At 47.3% G+C, this 19,129-nt stretch overlaps 1 protein-coding gene across 1 annotated transcript in view; it reads right to left on the reverse strand.

Annotated features, from left to right (window-relative positions):
- The window catches only part of RSPH6A (radial spoke head 6 homolog A), a 273,085-nt gene that overhangs the window by 124,546 nt on the left and 129,410 nt on the right, over positions 1–19,129 (reverse strand). Inside the window, exon 4 of the mRNA XM_078660911.1 lies at positions 2,046–2,193. Coding sequence (XP_078517037.1) covers positions 2,046–2,193 — 148 coding nt within the window. The remainder of the gene's footprint in view (positions 1–2,045; positions 2,194–19,129) is intronic.

The following is a 19,129-nucleotide window of genomic DNA, read 5'->3' on the forward strand; positions in this document are numbered from 1 at the left end:
GAAAGAGTCACCAGATGGCGCAGGGGACTAACTATACAGCGTCAAAAACCTCGGTGCCAAAAACTGCCAAGACGGTGCCGTCGGCATTTAAGGCACGAAGGGTGCCTGGGCATATTGTTGAGGCACACCAAATTGAAGGCAAGGGGAACCATGGGACCTGAAGGTGCTCCGTGGGGAAGGCCACCTTGGCAAACACGCCATACATAGAATTTAAGAAATGCGAGGGATCCAACCCCGTACAGGAAATGGAGGATACGGAGTCGAGTCAGGATCCACATGAGGTACAGCTGGTGCCGGAACAGCCGGATCCACAGGAGGAGCCACAGGCACAGACTCATGTACAGAAGAAGGTTCGTCCTGAGCCAGTAAGCCTTCCGACGCCGGCAAGCCCCTCTGTGCCAGCGACATTGCCGGGGTACCTTTAGGTGAAGGAGAATGAACCGGAGTCGCCTGAGGAGATGGCGAAGGAGATGGAGACACAAAGTCCTTTTCACAAGATTGAGGTGCCGGAGAAGGTGACCTTGAAGCCTTTCCCTTTGACGAATGACGTCTAGAGCCATGCCCAGTCTTCTTTTTATGATTCCTCGACTTCGAAGTGTGTGAGGTTGAAGAATTCGATTTGGACCTTTTCCGATCCCTCTTCTCCTTCCTTACTTTTGCCATGAAGAGCTTGGCCTCACGCTCTTTCAAGGCCTTCGGGTTCATCTTGCGATTGCAAGAGCAGTCCTCCACGTCGTGGTCCAATGACAAACACCACAAACAGTCCTCATGGGGGTCAGTGGTGGACATATGACCCCCGCACTCTCTACAGGGCTTGAATCCCGACTTTCTCGATGTCGCCATCGTACAGCTACAGTTAAATCTGGAGAAATTACAAAGTAACTCGAAAACAGTATGGAGAGTCCCAGAAAAACGTAACACGTTAACGGCGCCGAAAAAAAGGGAACTGACGTCATCACGCCGACGAGGCCCTCTTATGGCTCCAGTGACGTCATGCGGAGTCGCAAGCAGAGTCATATTATTGTTAAGTCCTTGTCGGCATGGAGAGCTAGGAAAAAAGTTTCCGTGGAATGCTGGCGTAGGGGATATTCAAAAGGTGAGGAACCCCACAGGCTGATGTATCCATCATTAGTTGCCATTACATCAATTAGTTCTATTATTTCCCTCTTTCATTTTTCCAAGTTTTGCTATTACTTACCCACACTATACCACTAGTAACAGCACAATATATTGCCTTTATGTACATAAACAAGTCATAAAAATTTAACAGACTTTCCATAACTATTATTGTACAACTACTCAGCAAGCTACAACTTACAACAAAAAACAGATTATTATTAATCACTTTGAGCGAAACCTAATGCATTTAGCAATGCTTGTTCTATAGGCCACCATATTTCTTTTAGGCTCAAACACTCTGGAAACACGTCTATGATCTGAACCAATATGTGTTGACATCACACGCTCCAACACCCGAGGATCAGAGGATTGGAGCCACAATGAAAGTTCCCAGCTCTCAGTTCCCAGCTTTTCAATGCCCCGATTGACTCCCTAGGGTCGCAGCGAGCTAGCTGAACGGAGCTGGGCAGAACAAGTTCAGGAGACTTGGGAGACAAGGTGTCTTGGTCAGCTTCAGTGTGCGATGGAACGCAGGTGAGGCCCTAGGGCTGCTTTCCTGTCTGTGTAGGCGGAAGAAGCGGCTGGCGTTAGGCAGGTGCAGCTTTCTCTCATTGGAGGGCCGTGCACATTTTTTCTGCCTTTTAGCTAAGCATCCTGTTGGGTAACCATAAGCTTTAGATTTCATCATTCATTCATTCATTTAGAGTGGTGCACACATCCTCAAAGAAAAATCAGCACACTTGGGGTACCATCATCCTCGAAGAAGTTAGTGGAAAAGGCATACTCTGAAGGAAGCATGCTGTTAGATAGGCCTTTACATATTCACAAAGAAAAAAGACCTGGAGAGAGAGAATTTACATCTCCGAGGAGAAGGACTATGAAATATAATACACATGCTCTGAGAAAGAGGCCAGAGGATTTTGTACCTGCATCCTCAGAAAGAGGGGTCAGCAGAGGAGGTCCCACTTCTGGCTGTGGTTCATCAGGCTCTTCCCCTTTCTCTTCTTCCTCGCCCTCCTCTTCTTCAATCTCCTCTTCAGATTTCTGGGCAGTGTTGATCCAGACACAGCGGCCCTAAAAACAGCATGAGGGAATGTTATGCAGAAACTGGAACACCTTAATTTACTATTGCAACTCATCCTCTATCTTGTGTATCCTCATACATATACACTGCAAAGGCTGACAATTACACCTCAAAACTCAGTTGAAAAACATTATGCGCCACACACCATATTGTATCTGCTGGTTATCATCGTCTTTGAAAACTCAAATTAATTCTTTTTGATGACAGCCGAGAAAAATGGTTTACTGCAAAGACAAATTGCCTAAGTGGACCGTGCCTGAAACGTTATGTTACAATTACTGAGGAAAAACACTGGTTCTCCATATGGAAATGTGCAATTACTGCACATATATTATGCTACAGGGGGGTGGAGTAAGAAGATGGCTGTGTGAATGTCAGTGTTAGAATGTTATCCGTTACTGCGGGTTAACAATATAAGCTTTCACAATGTGGTATGTCTACACACTCACACAAATATATATACATATATGTGCAAAGGAGGAATCCCTGCGAGTACAGGAAAGATCCATGAGCCACACTAACCGTGAGTGTTGATAAAGTTTGTTCATTTTAGGCAGATAAACAGACGCGTTTTGACCACAGCCGTGATCTTGGTCACATATATATATGAAGCCAATCCAGTTTCTCTGCCAAAAAACAGGCGCTGACACCGTGGAAATATGGCACTGCAACTTATTTCACTCGAAGGCCCTGACGCGTTTCGACGGCTAAACTGCCTTGCTCACAACATCGGGCTCTATTAAGGTAAGTCATTAAATACATCTTCACTCTTCACGGTTGTCACAGCAACTGAAAGTCCTCATAGACATAAAAGTTTGGAAGGAAAAAGGTACATTGTCCAAAAAATAGTGATATATATATATATATGTTCCAACAACTCCTCCAACGGAAAGAGCGGAGGCCACAACGGGGGACGATTTGGAAATGCTTTTATTTCAAAAGTGGCATAATGCCTCTGTCGGCCTTCCTCTGATGCCTATTAATGTTCTGGAGGCAATGAGAACACCTGATAAGGTCAAACCTGCCCTTTCCCCATTGGTGGGGATCCGCTCCGCCCCCCTTCCTCATGGTAGCTCACTCGCACGCAGTTCGTAGGAACTACATGTCCCAGGAATCCACTCAGTCCCGGTAGTGTTGCAAGGGGTAGCGCTTCAAAGTGAAATATCGGAAAGCAGGATTCACTAGGGTTGCCCAATGTCCAATATCCTGCAATGGTTTGTGAAAGCATCTCCTCCGGTCCCCAAACACCGCATCAACCCCTCGATCCAAGTAACAGCATGAGCGGAGCCAGAAGTGCAATGCAGTCTGCCCTACATCTCGACGCTCGCCGTTGTCCAGGTTTGTAGAGGTGGGCCACGGATATTCGATCCCTCGAACCACACAACAACCCGCCGAAGCAGAAGCCAGATTCTCCGTGGCCAGCTTGTGATGCAGGGGTGAATAATAGGTGAGTCTCATATAGATTTCTGCACATACTCTTTACATGCCAATTGAATTCCATACCACATGACTTCATCAGTGTGTGCCCTGTTTTATCCATTTGACATGTACTTTGTTTCGTGGTTGACATATGTTTTGCAATGGCTGTACTGTTCCTCGTAGCCAACCTTGTTTTATTACTTTCCATTTTATTGTGTAATTATTTGCTATATGTTTTCTTTACAGGAGGGAAGATTGGGGCCCAAGTCACCTGCACAAACCTGTCACGGGCAGTTTTCTCCCGTCTTTCTCTTCTATCAATGACGAGCACCAGGACGTTCGTTTTTGCACTCATTTCCTACCACTCCATTACTATGGGTAACGTACTTTTGCCTGGACTTCCTTGCTTTGTCCCCCCCTTTTGTGCTGCTGAGCGGTTTCAAGAGTGGTCCTTGATTGTGAGAGAGCGCCAAATGAGAGAAAAATGTTGTAGGGGTGTTCCATATGTACAAGTAGTTAACACCCGCATATGTAGAGGACTCACTAATTGTGTTCAAACTGTAATGTAGGGTTGAGGACTAATGTTTTGCGGTAGTTGAAACACATGTAGAGCTAATGTTAAGAGTTTTGACAATCAACAATGCCGTTCTAACATAGAAATGTCGTTTGACGTGAAGCCTTTCATTAATAAAAGGTGGTTTAGTGAAATCACCATTGTATACTTAGTTCTGCTATATTAAAGTTCATAGTGTACCTTTTATACGTTATACAAGTGCTTGAAGTAGAAAATGTATTTGCTTTAAAGATGGAGGCCTAAGAAACGAACGAGATGCTCAAGTTAGGATGTTGGGCCTGTAAACGTGCAGAGGCTCAGTTATGGAAATTGTGTAGGCCTAATCGAAAATGTTTGCTTAGCATTAAATAGTAGAAATGTTTTATAAAGAAGGCTGCCTTTAGCTAAAGTAAATTGCAACATTAAAGAATTTGTGGGCCGGTTCACATGTATTCCTTTGCAGGCGTTGGATCAAGTAGACAGTAAAGTAGAAGGGCCCATTGTGTATGAGTGTTAGGATGCTAGACTCAGACATGGAGGAGTAGCCGAGGAATTCATGGAAGCAACTTGAAGCGAAGGAGAGTCTGGGACCCAATGACGTCTTAACGGACAAAGATAGAGATGTGCCATGATGGAAAATTCTGAAAACCAACATTTGAGAGGGGCGTACCTGAAGGCGTGTCGTCTACATTGTGGGGTTTTTGTATTAGGGACAGCACCCCGGGGGGAGAAGTAGGGCAGATGGGCTGAGGAGCGAGAGGGAGCAGTTGGTTGACAGAGAGCTTAGCTATGACTGAAGAGTCTCTAGACTAAGTAGAGATAAAGTGAGTGAACTTCTTTGGAAGTCACCACAGCTGACACCTTTATTAGGTTGGGCTATTGTTTGTTTTTTTTTTTTTGCAGAGTTTTATATAGCGCGAACTAGAACCGAACCGAATCAGTTATCAGAGCGCTTTACATAGCACCAGTTACGTTACATTTTTTTAGGCACGGGGAGATTAAGTGATTTGCCCAGAATCACAGGGGGTTTTTGGCGTCGTTACCGAGACTCGAACCCAGATCCCCAGGTCCGAGGTCGAGCGCCTTAGCCGTTAGGCCAAATTGTTGAGTAGGGATGACACTTAGTATAGTGTAGGGACAGATTAACCTGATTTATACTTTTTCCCAATGCATACTAGAACTCAGGTTATAGCAATTCTTATTAGCCTGATGATTCTCGAATTGATTCTTGTATTGTTCATAAGCGGCCTGAGACTTTTCCGTAGAGTTATGTTTGTATTAGTGCCTGTTTACCTTCTGAATCTTTTGCTGAGGTGTTTATACCTTCAGTTGTTTTTGGTTATGTAATAAATCTTCAAAATTTAGTTCTTCGTCAGTGGTTCTTTGGGGGAAACAATGGGAATTGTGAAATTTGATTGCTAATTGGTAGATAGATTGCCTAATTCATTCTATGACAGGTAAAAAGGTCCAGTCGACCTGTGACGGGATTCTGGAGAATGGTAAGCAGACTCTAGAAGCAAAATCCCGCCCTTTCAGTTGGTAGCAGAGTAGGATGGTTTATCTTCTGGAGTGAGGGCAATCTAGAGAAGAGGAGATTTCCCCGAGGCCCATAGAGAACCAATGGCGAGTGTCCAGAGAGTCGCGGACGGAGGATGGCGTTCCATGGAAACTGACGGAGAGTGACGGTGCGGCAGAAAGCAGCAGGTCGGAAGAGAGTGAGTATGAAAAAGGGTCATGCGTGTTAGATTGCGGTGATACGTTTGTATTGTTGTGTTGTATTGTCTTGCGGAGTTGAGTGCCTGTAGTGTGTAAGGAGATCAGGTTGTGAGTGCGCGCAACCAGAGAAAATCTTAGGCTCAAGTAGAGCTTAAGTGGTTCGGGTGTATCGAACACCTATAGTAATTGTCGACCATTGTAAAGGGGGTCATGAGGTACCATTGATCGCCCGCAGGACCGAGATAGGGGGAACGAATGTGTGAGTGCGTGGGTAACGGACGCTGGTCGGAAGTTGCCGTGTGTTTGTAACCTATCAGTGAAGCGATTGTCTGGTCGTTCAGGACAGACATTTGCCAGTTGGTGACAATTACAGTTAGACTGTGGACGTACAGTCAAGGAGGTGGTTGCTTGGTCGGAAGTGATCATTTCCAGTGTATGATTGGGACGCATGCATGACCGGGAGACGAGCGGAGAGAGGAGGGGAACTGCTGCGAAACGGAGGCGAGTGACGTCAGAAGGAGCCGCGCTGGGATATGGCGGTTAGTGTGGAGCCGCGCTGGGATTGGTGGACTGTCATCGAGAAGTAAAAGAGCGCTGTAAACAAGGAAACGTTGTGGGTTTCATCATGAAATGCTTAAAAGTGTTGCGAAATTGTTTCAAAGGTGAAAAGAAGTTAGAACCTCGGGGTGGGGAAGAGGCTCCACCCGAGGATACCCCAGCCCATTATATGGCTGCAAATGTCGGGTTGCATACCATATTGTGGCTTGAGAATTGGTGTAAGATGACAGAGGGAAGCGAGGAATTGACCTTTCCTAAATATGGAACATTCAGATTAGAGGTGTTGTATCAGCTAAAAGCGATTATGGCTGCGTTGCGACCTTTGCCTAGACCAACACAGTTTGAAGCGCTAAATGCGTGGATCAGGGCAGCCCATGAAAGTAACAGGGATAGGAGACAAGAAAGAGTGAAACGATCAGTTAGGGCGGTGCAAGATGCGAGATGGGATGCACTGGCCAAGAGGTGGAGAGTGCAGACCATCGAAGGGGACAGGTTGTACCCGTTGTTGGTTAACACAGGGGATGCGCAGAGAAGGAGTACCGAAGATGAGGACAGTGAAACGGATGACAGTCTGATAGAGAGACTGTTGTCAGAGAGACCAACCCCATATAATCCTGAGGTGGAGGGAGGGTCAGCATCGCAATGAGCAGGGAAGCCTCCGCCCCGGACGGTGGCGTCCCAACAGAGAGCGTCTTGAGCCTCTTAGGGAACAGGTCCAGCTCGGTACAGGGAGAAAGGGCACCTCCACCTTCTCCAACGACGAGAGTAGTGGGAAGATTTACGGTACAAAAAGTACAGGTCGAAGAAGGGGTTGACTCTCGGGGACTGCCAGATGCTCTTACGGTACCTGTTACCATAGGTCCCATAGTATCAGTGTATAGTCCAGAACAGACACAAGGCGAGGGTCCGCCACAAACAGAGAGAGAGAGAAGTGTCAGTGAAGAAAGGAGTAATGGGGCAGACAGGTGGAGCCAATTACCAAGACCTGTGGAAAGGAGCACCCCTTTGGCAGCATCGGCAGACTCATCGGAAGAGCAGGGGGGTTTGAGAGGACCGATGGACCTGAGAGGGCCACGGCCAAGGTCAATTAGAGAATTAAGGCCTGATTTGAGAACTTGGGAAACGATTGTGGACACCCAGAGCAACAGGTCGAGGAATGATTTTGACAGTGGAAACCAGGAAAGAAGGGGGGTGTCTCACTGCGCGCCTAGCGAAAGCAGGCAGGAATGGGATCGCGGGAGTGTGGAGAGTAGGGGGCATCCCAACACACCCCTAGCGACACGAGAAGGGAATGGGACCGCGACAGTTGGGAAAATCGAAGGGTTCCCAATAACACACCCGAAGAGGACAGACGAGTGAGTCAGGACTGTGGCGGGAGGGACTCTAATGGGACCTCTAGCCAAGGTACATTGAGGGCGACGATAAAAGCAAGAAGGATTGATGTACTGAGACTCAAATCAGAAGTGGAGGAAATAGTGGAAGGCACACTGCCACTAGAGAGAATCGAACTCTATGAACCAGATGAATTACTGTTCGTGGCGAAAGATGTTACTCGGAGGGCCAGGACAGCTCATGAGAAATTGTCCGAATTAGCGAATAAGTATGCTGTAGATTTGACTAGGACGAAAGCATTACAGGGTGGCCATAGGTTGCAGTACTCGGACCAGGACCTAGAAGAAAAGAGGGTGATCGGATTAAAAACCCACATCAGGGAACTGGTCGTGGGACTCCGAACATGGACCCAATTAGACAAATGGGAGGAAAGGTGGTCAAAGAAAAAGACTGTCAGGAGAAGCGCTATTGAGACATCCCCGGGAGGAGGGTTGATGCATGCAGAGGCGTACCCCTTGCGGGAGGTGGTTCACGGGGGATATGTACATGTACCCTGGAGTAGGGGGGATTTGGCTGCCTTTACGAACTCGTTTCCGAAGTTGCGCGAGAGTCCAGTGGAATGGTACAAGCAGGTAGAGAGGTTTGTTAAGATCTCAAAAGTACTGTGGATTGATCTAAACACACTGTTTGACATTGTAGTTCCAGGAGACCTGTGGGTAGCATGTAAGGTCAGTGTTGAATGGCCCACAGTGGAGCCAGACCAAGATGCTACCACGAATGGACCCTCACCCAGGGTAATGATAAAGTATGAGCAGGGGATCACGTGGTTGAAGACTAAGGTACCACCACAGGACATTGACTGGGTGAAGATAGATCGGACTAGGCAGGAACCGAAGGAGACAGTTCACGAGTTCTATGAGAGATTATTGCAGATTTTTAAGCAGTACAGTGGATTGGATGTGATGGATCCAAAGGACATGGGACAGTTTGTGTCCAAGTTTGTTCTGGGACTGAGACCTGATATTTGTCTCATGATACAACAACATTTAATTTGTTGGCAGAACAAGCCCCTGGACGAGGTCTTGAGGTACGCGAGGTATTGCAGTGACGAGATAGATTCTAAGACAAAGAAGCTTAAGGATGAACTGATGTTAGTCCAGATGCAATCGGGAGGACAGGGCCAGTCAGGAAACGGAACCTTAGGGAGGAAACAAGGGGACAGAGAAGGGACAACGAGGAAGGCCTACGACCAAGGATAGACCTGGCGACTCTGAAAAAGACAACCAAGTGTCATCAGTGTCACGAGGTCGGACATTGGAGACGCGAGTGTCCCCATAACCCAGAGAATCAAGGGCAGGAAGAAGAGGAAGAGGAGGTTCAAGCCCCTCCGGTACAGAAAGTAACAGTAACCAAGTACAAGACGGCTAAAGGGGGGACTTCAGCCCCTAGGGCTACGGTTCCCCAGCCACCAAGGATTTCATCAGGGAACAAGGTTTACAAGCAGATGCCGTTCATAATTGAAGGGGACGAGTACTATTACTTTGACCCAGTGACGGGACGGTGCCTGAGTGGGGAGGAAGACTGTACCCTCGGGCAGTTTTGGAGGTAGATCAGAGGGGACCATTCGTGGAGGCGGATGTAGACGGACATCCAACCACCTTTTTGGTTGATACTGGTGCTTCCCGTTCCACTGTACGGTCTGCAGTAGTCCCCAACTTACCTCTTTCAGGACAGACTATCCAAGTTGTAGGCGTTGCGAACAGAAGAATGACAAACCCACTGACTGAACCAATCCCAGTGAAGATCGGAAGTTTCAGGGACAATCACCAATTCGTAGTGTGTGATTCCAGTCCTGTGTGTCTGTTAGGAAGAGATCTCCTGTGTAAACTCAATTGTACCATCTACTGTACCCCGAGGGGAGTGGAGTTGCAGACAATTTTATTTTTTTATTTATTTTTAAGGTTTTATAGAGCGCGTAGTAACCCTAGAGCATCCCAGCGCTAGAACCAGAACTCAGGAGAGGTCAGAATCGAAGGGGGGGGATTTAAGGAAAGAGAAAGGTTTTCAAGGCCTTCCTGAATTGGAGAAGATTAGGTTCAGTTCTCAGTCTCCGAGGAAGGTTGTTCCAGTGTTTGGCCGTGTGGACCGAGAAGCGGCGTCCTCCGGACCGGGCCTTTTTGACTCTGGGAACAGTGATGAAGTTCTCTCCGCCTGAGCGGAGGACCCTACTCGCATTGTAAGGGATGATGAAATCCTTGAGGATGGGTGGGCCTTTGTCATGGAGGGTCTTATGGGCCAGACAGAGGGCCTTGAAAGCCACCCTTTCTCTGACTGGGAGCCAATGCAGGAGCTTCAAGGCTGGCTTTGCCGAGGATCTGGCGGGGGTGTCGGTAAGTAGGCGGGCCGCGGCGTTTTGGACTTTCTGCAGGGTATTGAGGGTGGCTTCAGGGGCACCCAGGTAGATTGCGTTGCAGTAGTCCAGCCTCGCCATAATGAGGCCCTGAATCAGGAGTTTCTTGGAGGTAGCGGGGAGCAGGGGGAAGACCTTTCTGCAGGCCCTAAGGAGTCCAAAGCAGATTCCTGCCGTTTTTTTGGCCTGTGATCTGAAGCTCAGGTCCTTTTCGAGCCATACGCCCAGGCTCTTGACCTCCTCCTTCGGTGTAGGGGGGTCACCTAGACAGACGGGCCAGATGTCAGGCGGCAGGGAGGGCTCTTTATGTCCGAGCAGCAGGATCTCGGTCCTGGGCCCGTTCAGTTTCAGTGCCGAGGAGTTCATCCAGTTATGAATTTCCGAGAGACAGCTGTGAAGGTCGGGTGGGGATTGGTGCGGGTGTGAGAGGGTTACCACCAGCTGGGTGTCGTCGGCGTAGTTGATAATCGAGACGCCGAACGGGTTGACCAGTTTCTCCAGCGGGGACATATACACGTTAAATAACGTAGGGCTAAGGGATGAGCCCTGCGGTACTCCACAACGGAGGGGGATTGCGGGGGAGTGGCTGTCATTCTCCCAGACTCGTCCGACAAATGACGATGATGCTGCCTTTAAGGTTGCAAACACGCATGTGTGCATAGAATTGTACCCTGCTTTAACTGTGGAGGAACTCCCTTGGGATTTGAGGGACTCAGTCTTACCGGAAGTGTGGGACTTTACAGGAGAAGAGATAGGGTTGATTAGAGGGGTGGAGCCAGTTAAGATTCAAGTAAGGCCGAATGCCGAGTTCCCAAGAACACCTCAATACAAGTTGACTCCGGAAACGATAGCAGGGATCAGACCTGTGATCGAATCCATGATTAGACAGGGAATTCTGAAGGAAGTCATGGGCAGTCCATGCAACTCCCCGATCATGGGTTTGCAGAAGCCTAGCGGGAAGTTTAGGATTGTGCAGGATTTGCGAAAAGTGAACAACATAGTTGTCCCATGCTGTCCAATGGTACCGAATCCATCAGTGATACTGTTTCAGATACCGTTCCAAGCTGAATGGTTTTCTGTGATAGATTTGTGTCAGGCTTTCTTTTCGATTCCATTGCATGAGGAGAGCCAATTTCTTTTCGCTTTCAAGCTGGAAAATCGTGTTCTAACGTGGTGTCGTATCCCTCAAGGGTATACAGAGAGCCCATCGATCTTTAATCAGCTGCTGAAGAAGAATCTTGAGAGTCTGGTACTGCCGCAGAACTCCGTTCTCGTACAGTACATAGACGACCTCCTTGTTGCGTCAGAGACAGAAGATGCTTGTAGAATTGACACCATTGCCTTGTTGAACCATTTGGCAGAGAATGGACACAAGGTATCCCCCAGCAAGTTACAGTACTGTTTATCTGAAGTACAGTATCTGGGTCACAGAATAGAGAAGGGAAAGAGGAATGTGTCGCCTGACAGGATTGAGGCGATCATGAGGATGATGGTGCCTTCGACCCAGAGAGAGGTTAGGATGTTCCTGGGTATGGTTGGCTACTGTCGCCAGTGGATTGCCAACTTTTCCCTGAAGGCAAAACCTTTGCAGAAACTGACGCACAAGGATGTAAGTGATCCGGTACCATGGGACAAAGACTGTATGATGGCTTTCCTTGAGCTGCGAGAGGACTTGTGTCGCGCTCCGGCGTTGGGAATGCCGGATTACGCCAAACCATTTTCACTGTTCTGTTGTGAGAGAGAGGGTTGTGCTTTGGCAGTCTTAGCACAAGATCATGGAGGAGTCCGTAGACCAGTTGCTTACTTCTCGGCTACATTAGATCCAGTAGCCGCAGCGTTGCCCAGATGTCTCAAATCCGTTGCTGTAACAGGTGTCAGCATTGAAAGATGTGAAAGCATTGTGATGGGTCATTCACTGATTGTACATGTTCCCCACTCAGTGGAACTATTGATGACCAGGACCAAGACGCAGTACTTGACAAATAATAGGCTCACACGCTACGAGCAGGTTATACTTGCTGCGGAGAATGTGACCCTTAGGAGGTGCTCGGTCTTGAATCCTGCTACTTTGATGCCATTACCAAATGATTTAGATGATGATTTGGAAGACCATGATTGCCTTGATGTGACTGAACTGTGCACCAAACCCCGACCAGATATTGTTGATGAGCCACTGGTAGACCCTGATGAAATTTTCTTTGTTGATGGCTCATGTGTAAGGGACAATACTTGTTAGTTGAGAGCGGCTTTTGCTGTATGTACCATTACTGGAATAGTCGAAGCGGCCTGCTTGGAAGGAGTATACTCCGCTCAGGTGGCTGAGATAATTGCGTGGACGCGTGCCTGTCTGGCAGCCAACAAAATTCGGAACACCATATATACTGACAGCCAATATGGGTTCGGTGTGGTTCATGACTTCGGTCAGTTGTGGTCTCAAAGGGGTTACATGACATCATCAGGTTCCCCTATCAGGAATGGAGAATTTATCAGATTGCTGTTGGAAGCTTTTCAGGGTCCTGCAGAGATTGCCGTTGTGAAATGCACTGCACATACCAAGAGTACTGACTTTGTGTCCCAGGGAAATCATTATGCTGATGAAGTCGCACGTTACTGTGCCGAGCAGGGATACTCATTTACTGAACAAACTGTTGAAGGGGCACAAGGAAGGACTGAGTTAAGCATGATGCTTGAGGTGGCAGATACCTGGGAAGAATTGAAGAGCATGCAGGAGCAGGCGTCAGACTATGAGAAAAGGGTATGGGAAATGGCTGGTTGTGTCAAAGGAGAGTTGGACTTGTGGGTTTCGGCTGATGGGAGAGCGGTGTTGCCAAATGAACTGGTGAGTCCGATGGCACGACAGATACATGGTCCTGTACATTTGGGGAGAGATGCGATGATGCGTGTGTTCAGACAGACTTGGTACAACCCGAAATTCCGAACGGCTGCGGAAGCAGTATGTCAGAGGTGTGTTACATGTCAACAGATGAACGTTGGGAAAAGAACACCAGTCACGATGGGTCACATCGGGAGGTCCGGCGGACCTTTTTATAGGATGCAATTGGATTTCATTGAGATGCCGAGGTGTAACCGCCTCAGGTATGTTTTGGTGATCGTGTGTGTGTTTTCCAGATGGGTTGAGGCATACCCAACTCGTGGGTGAGATACACTCACTGTAGCAAAGTTATCGTTGAGGGAGCTAGTGCCACGATTCGGGGTTCCGACCTCTCTGGAATCGGACAGAGGGAACATTTTAATAGCGAAATTGTGAAAATGCTCTGTTCTGCACTGAACATTGACCAGAGACTGCATTGTAGCTACCGACCAGAGGCTTCTGGCATAGTGGAGCAAATAAATGGAACTCTCAAGGCTCGAATGGCGAAAGTGTGCTCATCTATGTCCCTGAAATGGCCAGATGCATTACCGTTGGTGCTAATGAGCATGCATAGTACGCCAGACAGGAGGACAGGACTCTCACCTCACGAAGTATTGATGGGGAGGGCTATGAGACTGCCATCTATTCCTACAACAAAATATCACAGATGATCTGATTCTTGATTATTGCAAAGGACTTTCTGATGTCATCCATTCTGTGTCCCTTCAGGTGCAGGCCGCTGAAATTCCGGCATCTAGAGACCTTTGTCACGACCTGTGCCCGGGTGACTGGGTCTTGGTGCGGAAGCACGTCAGGAAAAGCTGCCTAGATGTGCGCTGGAGAGGACCGTTTCAAGTTATCTTGGTGACGAACACTGCTGTAAAGTGTGGAGGCCTGCCAAACTGGGTCCATGCGTCTCACACCCGACGAGTTCCTGCACCCCTGGAAGAAACAGCTCCCCTCGTAATGTGGAAAAGTAAATTTTGCCATGTTGTATGTGCCTACGTGTTCCCCATATTATATTATATGTGCATGATCGATATGCATGTATTCCTTTCTGATCGATTAAAGACGCAATTACAGTTGTGTCCATCTCTAGTATGTCAGTTTCCAGTCCTCGTGAAAGCTACGAATATTAGGCCTATGTAAACCTACGTTGCCACATTTCACAGTGTGCACGTTAATTCATTGAATTATCCCCGTTTCTAGGCCTCAAAAGGGCCCGGACTCAGATTCAGGTCCTGTTTCCTGAACCCTCTCCGAGGAGCGATACAGCCCCCACCTGCATCCCTGACCCTTAGCTTACTTCTTGCCACGCAGTGCCCGGCCCGGCCTGGCTCTGCCTCCCAGTCTGCCAAGAATATGTTATGTTTCTAGTTATCAGTTCAGCCCTCCTTCTCTGCATTCCTAAGCTACTGAATCGCATCAATAGTTTCCGTCATAGTCTAGCCTTTACGTCTCCATGCAAGAGAAATACTGTATTAATATTCATAGAATATTCCTCGCACACACAATACATATAGAATTATGCACGCACCAGTCTTAGTGTCCATTAGCCTTTGCCCTGATAACTTTTGGATTCTATCAACATGTACTCTAAACACCAGATACTAGATATGCCTTGGGTACGTGTCGCTCTGACACTCCAGACTTTAGTCTCCTCTTCTAGCGCAGAAGTCATAGCCCCCAGTTCTCCCTGGTAACACGTCATTGCCCGTTTGCGCGCACCACTAGGTTAGAGGTCCCAGCTGCTCAGGTAGCCCCCTCCATGTTTCCGCCCCGTTTATGACATATTCTGTTACGTTTACATCACATGTCTATGTATACGCCCTGTACACGCCTTCTTGTTACATCATTTTGCCCTTATCTTTCGCGACTGCTACGAGTCACGCCTACTGCTACGCCTACTGTATTGAATGTAATGCAATTGTTTTGATATATATACTGTGAACTGTTACTAAAAGTTGTCCAAGCCTTACGCATTTATTCCCAGATCCTGCCCGACAGCTGTCGGGCCCTGCCATCCTACTCCCGTACAGGCTGTCCTGTTCCTGTCCTTTATGCTTGATTAAAGCCTGTCAACTCCAACTACCTCGAATCTTGACTCTTATTTATTGAGCTACCTGTTTATTGATTATAGTCAAAAATAGATCCGGTAATAATTTATTTATTTACCACATAATGGCGCCCGAATAGGGACTTGCCCTTTCCCCACGCGCCGGAGAAGCCACGCAGCCCCCCTGATCCTCTGCAGCCGTGACGGAACCATACCGTGCACGCGCAGATATTTCTGCTTCAAGTATCCCTCAGGCCCACGGAGGAGACGGAGGTTGCGGTCCAGCGTCCAGATGAGGCGGTGAGGAACGCGGCGAGTCCCGACCAGAGCCCAAGCCGAGAGTCCAAGGTCCGAGGTATCCAGAGGCCCACCTGTAACTGAAGTCCGAAGTTCGTCCGTCCGTCATCGTAGCAGTCCAGTCCAGTCCGAGGCCTTCCGTTCTTGCTGCCCGGTGAGTACCGTTGCTGGGGTAGTATCTAGACAGGGTCAATTAATTGTCTCTGGTCCGTGGGTTTGGGTACACAGATCCAACACGAAGTGTTCACCTAGGTGGACGCGGGTCCTGACGTGTCTCTTTATGGGACCGGTAAGTTCGTACTGTTTTAGCAGTGCATCCAGTCATTCTAGTAAGTTTCTGTTCCAGTAAGTTCTGTTCTCGAGAAAATGCATGTATTCTGTGTCCGAACTGTTATTATAAATGTTATTTCATGTGTTTTCAATGTCGTGGTATGAGTGATTCGTTTTTCAGTTATTATTGTGTTTATCGTGTATTGTATTGTGTCCAGACTCCAGCCTAAGTTATGCCTCTGTTCTCGAAATTACGTCAGCTAAAAACTAGAAAAGGTCTGCTTGAGGAAGCAGTTCCTGTCCCGCCTAGGGACAGTCCAGGTCATTTTATGTATCATAAGCATGGCATAAGTGCCATATTATATCTAGACTTATGGGTGGAGTACACCAAGGAATTAGAAGAGAAATATAGATGGCCCGTGTCAGGTACATGGGATGCCGAGTGCATCATGCGAGTAGAAGAAGTATTATGGAAAAAGAAATCTAGACAGTCCCAGAAAGATGCCATCGAGTTATGGCGCAAAGAATCTCACAGAAGAACCGAAAAAGAAATCAGAAAGACAGAATTAAGTAGGGAATCCTCAGAAAGAGCCCAAGAAAGGGAATTAATCGAAGTAGGTGAACGAGTTAAAGCCGAACAGTCCGACAGACAGAGAAATGCCCTTATTAAGGGTATGTATCCTCTTCTTGCCGAGGGCTTGCCGAAAGCAACCCCGGAAGCACCATGTAATTTCCCGCCGCCATTAGTTCCGATTAAGCTACGTCACAAACCGACCGCAGCTGATATTTTTCTCTCGTCCTATTTGGACGACACAGTCCCAGAATATGCAAATACTGTTCCGCCAGCTCCCGTAAATAATGTAATTCCTGTTCCTCCAGCCACCGGGGCACCCGTTGCAGCACCTGTTACGGTACCCCCGGTCCAGCCCACAGTCCAAGTACCCGCTACATCAGTCACTCTGCCAGCCCGTACGGTACCAGTCGACGATTCTAGTTTAGGAGCCGCGGGGGGGGGAAGTCCTCCTTGTACCCCGCCTCAACACAAACGTGTGACATTACTCGAGCTACATGCCCGAGCGTTACAGCGTTCGCCCAAACATCAGTCAGTTGCAGATATCAAGCGAGCTCTTACCGAATGCCGTTATGATCCAGTCCCAGGCGATGATGATATGGTCCTGTATTCATTGCGTGTAAGACGGGTGACCGAATATTTGGACACCCTACCGAATATGAAAGAATATCTAGACAGAATATATCGTTTCATCCGTACAGGAGTAGATCCAGAAAGTATTGGCGAAGCCATGTCTCAAAGAAAAGTCGAGATCCAGCTCATGCTATTAAAGTTTCTAATTAATTGTTTAATAAGGGAACAAGATTATCCGACCAAAGATCCGATCGAAATGAGAGTTCTGACAAAGTGGAGTGATCATATAGCCGAGGGTAGACACAAGACACTCAGTAGTATAGAGAGTATGTACAGGAAAATTCGTAAGGAAATAATAAGGTTGCACGAGCAACGTAAAGCAGCACAAGTAAGCGAGAAAGAAGACGACTCTCCTACCGAAGAGGTAGAAGACGAGAATACCGCCAGAATAGCGTATGTAGGTAAATCTAGACTTCCTGACCGACATTCACGTCCAGAACACAAGAAAGTTTTTCCTCTTCCAACACCAGAACAAGGTTCTCTAGAGCAAGTATTTCAAGCTACCGATCACATTCTGAAATCACGAATCGGTTATAGTGAACTTAGTACCATGCATGAACAAGAACTAGCCCGATCAGCAGTCCGATGGGTTACTGATTCTACCACTTTTCCAGACGAAATAGTGGCACAAATGTTTCTGAAACTGCCCCCAGCCGAGCAGCGACTGGTGGGTATGTATATGATCCAGTACCTCATTACCCTGTATGAGGGTCAACATTCTGATCCAGGTCCGTTACATGATGTTCTGAACGAGTTACTCCAGTATAGATGGAGAGGTCTAGGTACCGATATAATTAGTGTCATTTTAGAACAGCGCCACAAATATAGAACGTTTTTGAATCCGCATTTTGTTCACGTCCCACCTCCAGAAAGTAAACCATTTTACATAGATAGACAGCATCCGTTACGAGAAGTACACCCAGTTAGGACAGCGGGTGGTGAAATGCAACGAGTATTTGTTTACACCCCTATCAACAAGATGGAACTCCTAGAGATGAAGAAATTAATTCCCTGTCAAGACAAAGATCCAGCAGGGTTCCATCGAGAATTAAAAGACATGCTCCGTATGGGAGAATACACGTATCCAGATATTATTAAAATGCTAAAGGTCCTGTTGCCCGCAGGGGTATATGAAAAACTCAAGGAAAAAGAATGGGAGGTGGGAGAGAAAAGGATAGATTGGACAGCTCTAGAAGCTGAAGATACTTCACGAGTACCAGGTACCGGTCTAGGGGGTAAAGTTAAAGAATTGCCCGAGTTATTGATACAGGTCTTGCCAAGGTTACTAGCCACGAAAAAGGAAGATTGGGATGCAATCTCAGCATGCAAACAGAAACAGGATGAAGACACTAGTGATTTTTATTCTAGATTTGAGAAATGTTTTATTATCAACAGTGGTTTGAAGACAGGTAGCGAATCGTACCCTCATCTTTTTGTTTCTAAACTAGTCGAGAATTCAAGTCCACAAGTTAAAAATCGAGTATTGAAAGTCGAAAGTAGTTGGCAAGCTAATACCCCGTCACAAATGCTCCAAATGCTCCAGTATCACCAGAATAGAATCAGGGAAGAGCAAGAACATGAAAGGAGACGTATGAAAGATACGAAAATGAAAGTATTAGTTGCACAATCTGTTCCACAAGACAGTCAGAAGAGGGGTCCGAGTCAAGCCAGTCATCCTGCAGCTCCCGTTAAAGGGACTTGCAATTATTGTAAACAGCCAGGTCATTTTATAAACGAGTGTGCAGTTCTGAAACACAACATAGCAACTGGTAAGACTAAAGAAAGACCACGTCCGCCTAGACAAGAACAAGTATCACAGACTTCTCAGGCACCACAGAATGCACAACAGACAGTTCCAGCACCGCAGCCTATCGCTGCAACACAGCATGTTACACAGCAAATGTACCAGTATGCTCAGTCAGAGTATCCAGAGTATCAACAGTATTCATGAAACAGCCTAGAGAGGGAGGTAGGCTTGCCTCTCATCGAGATACCTGTAGATCAAGAGGGTCCCTATGTACACAGTCAAGTATTAGGGAAAGACAGAAAGTTTTTGATTGATACAGGGGCAAGTAGGACTACTATCAGTCATGACGAGGTTCCAGGGGCTCCGCTCTCAGGCTCTAAAAATGTTTCCCTTGGATTTTCAGGAAAGCCTATTGTTAATGAAATTTCGAAACCAGTTTCCCTAGAAGTTGGTCCATTGTCCCGAACTACTGATTTGTTACTTACAAAGTCA

This window comes from Lissotriton helveticus, chromosome 9 (assembly GCF_964261635.1).
Source record: "Lissotriton helveticus chromosome 9, aLisHel1.1, whole genome shotgun sequence".
NCBI classification, from domain to species: Eukaryota; Metazoa; Chordata; class Amphibia; order Caudata; family Salamandridae; genus Lissotriton; species Lissotriton helveticus.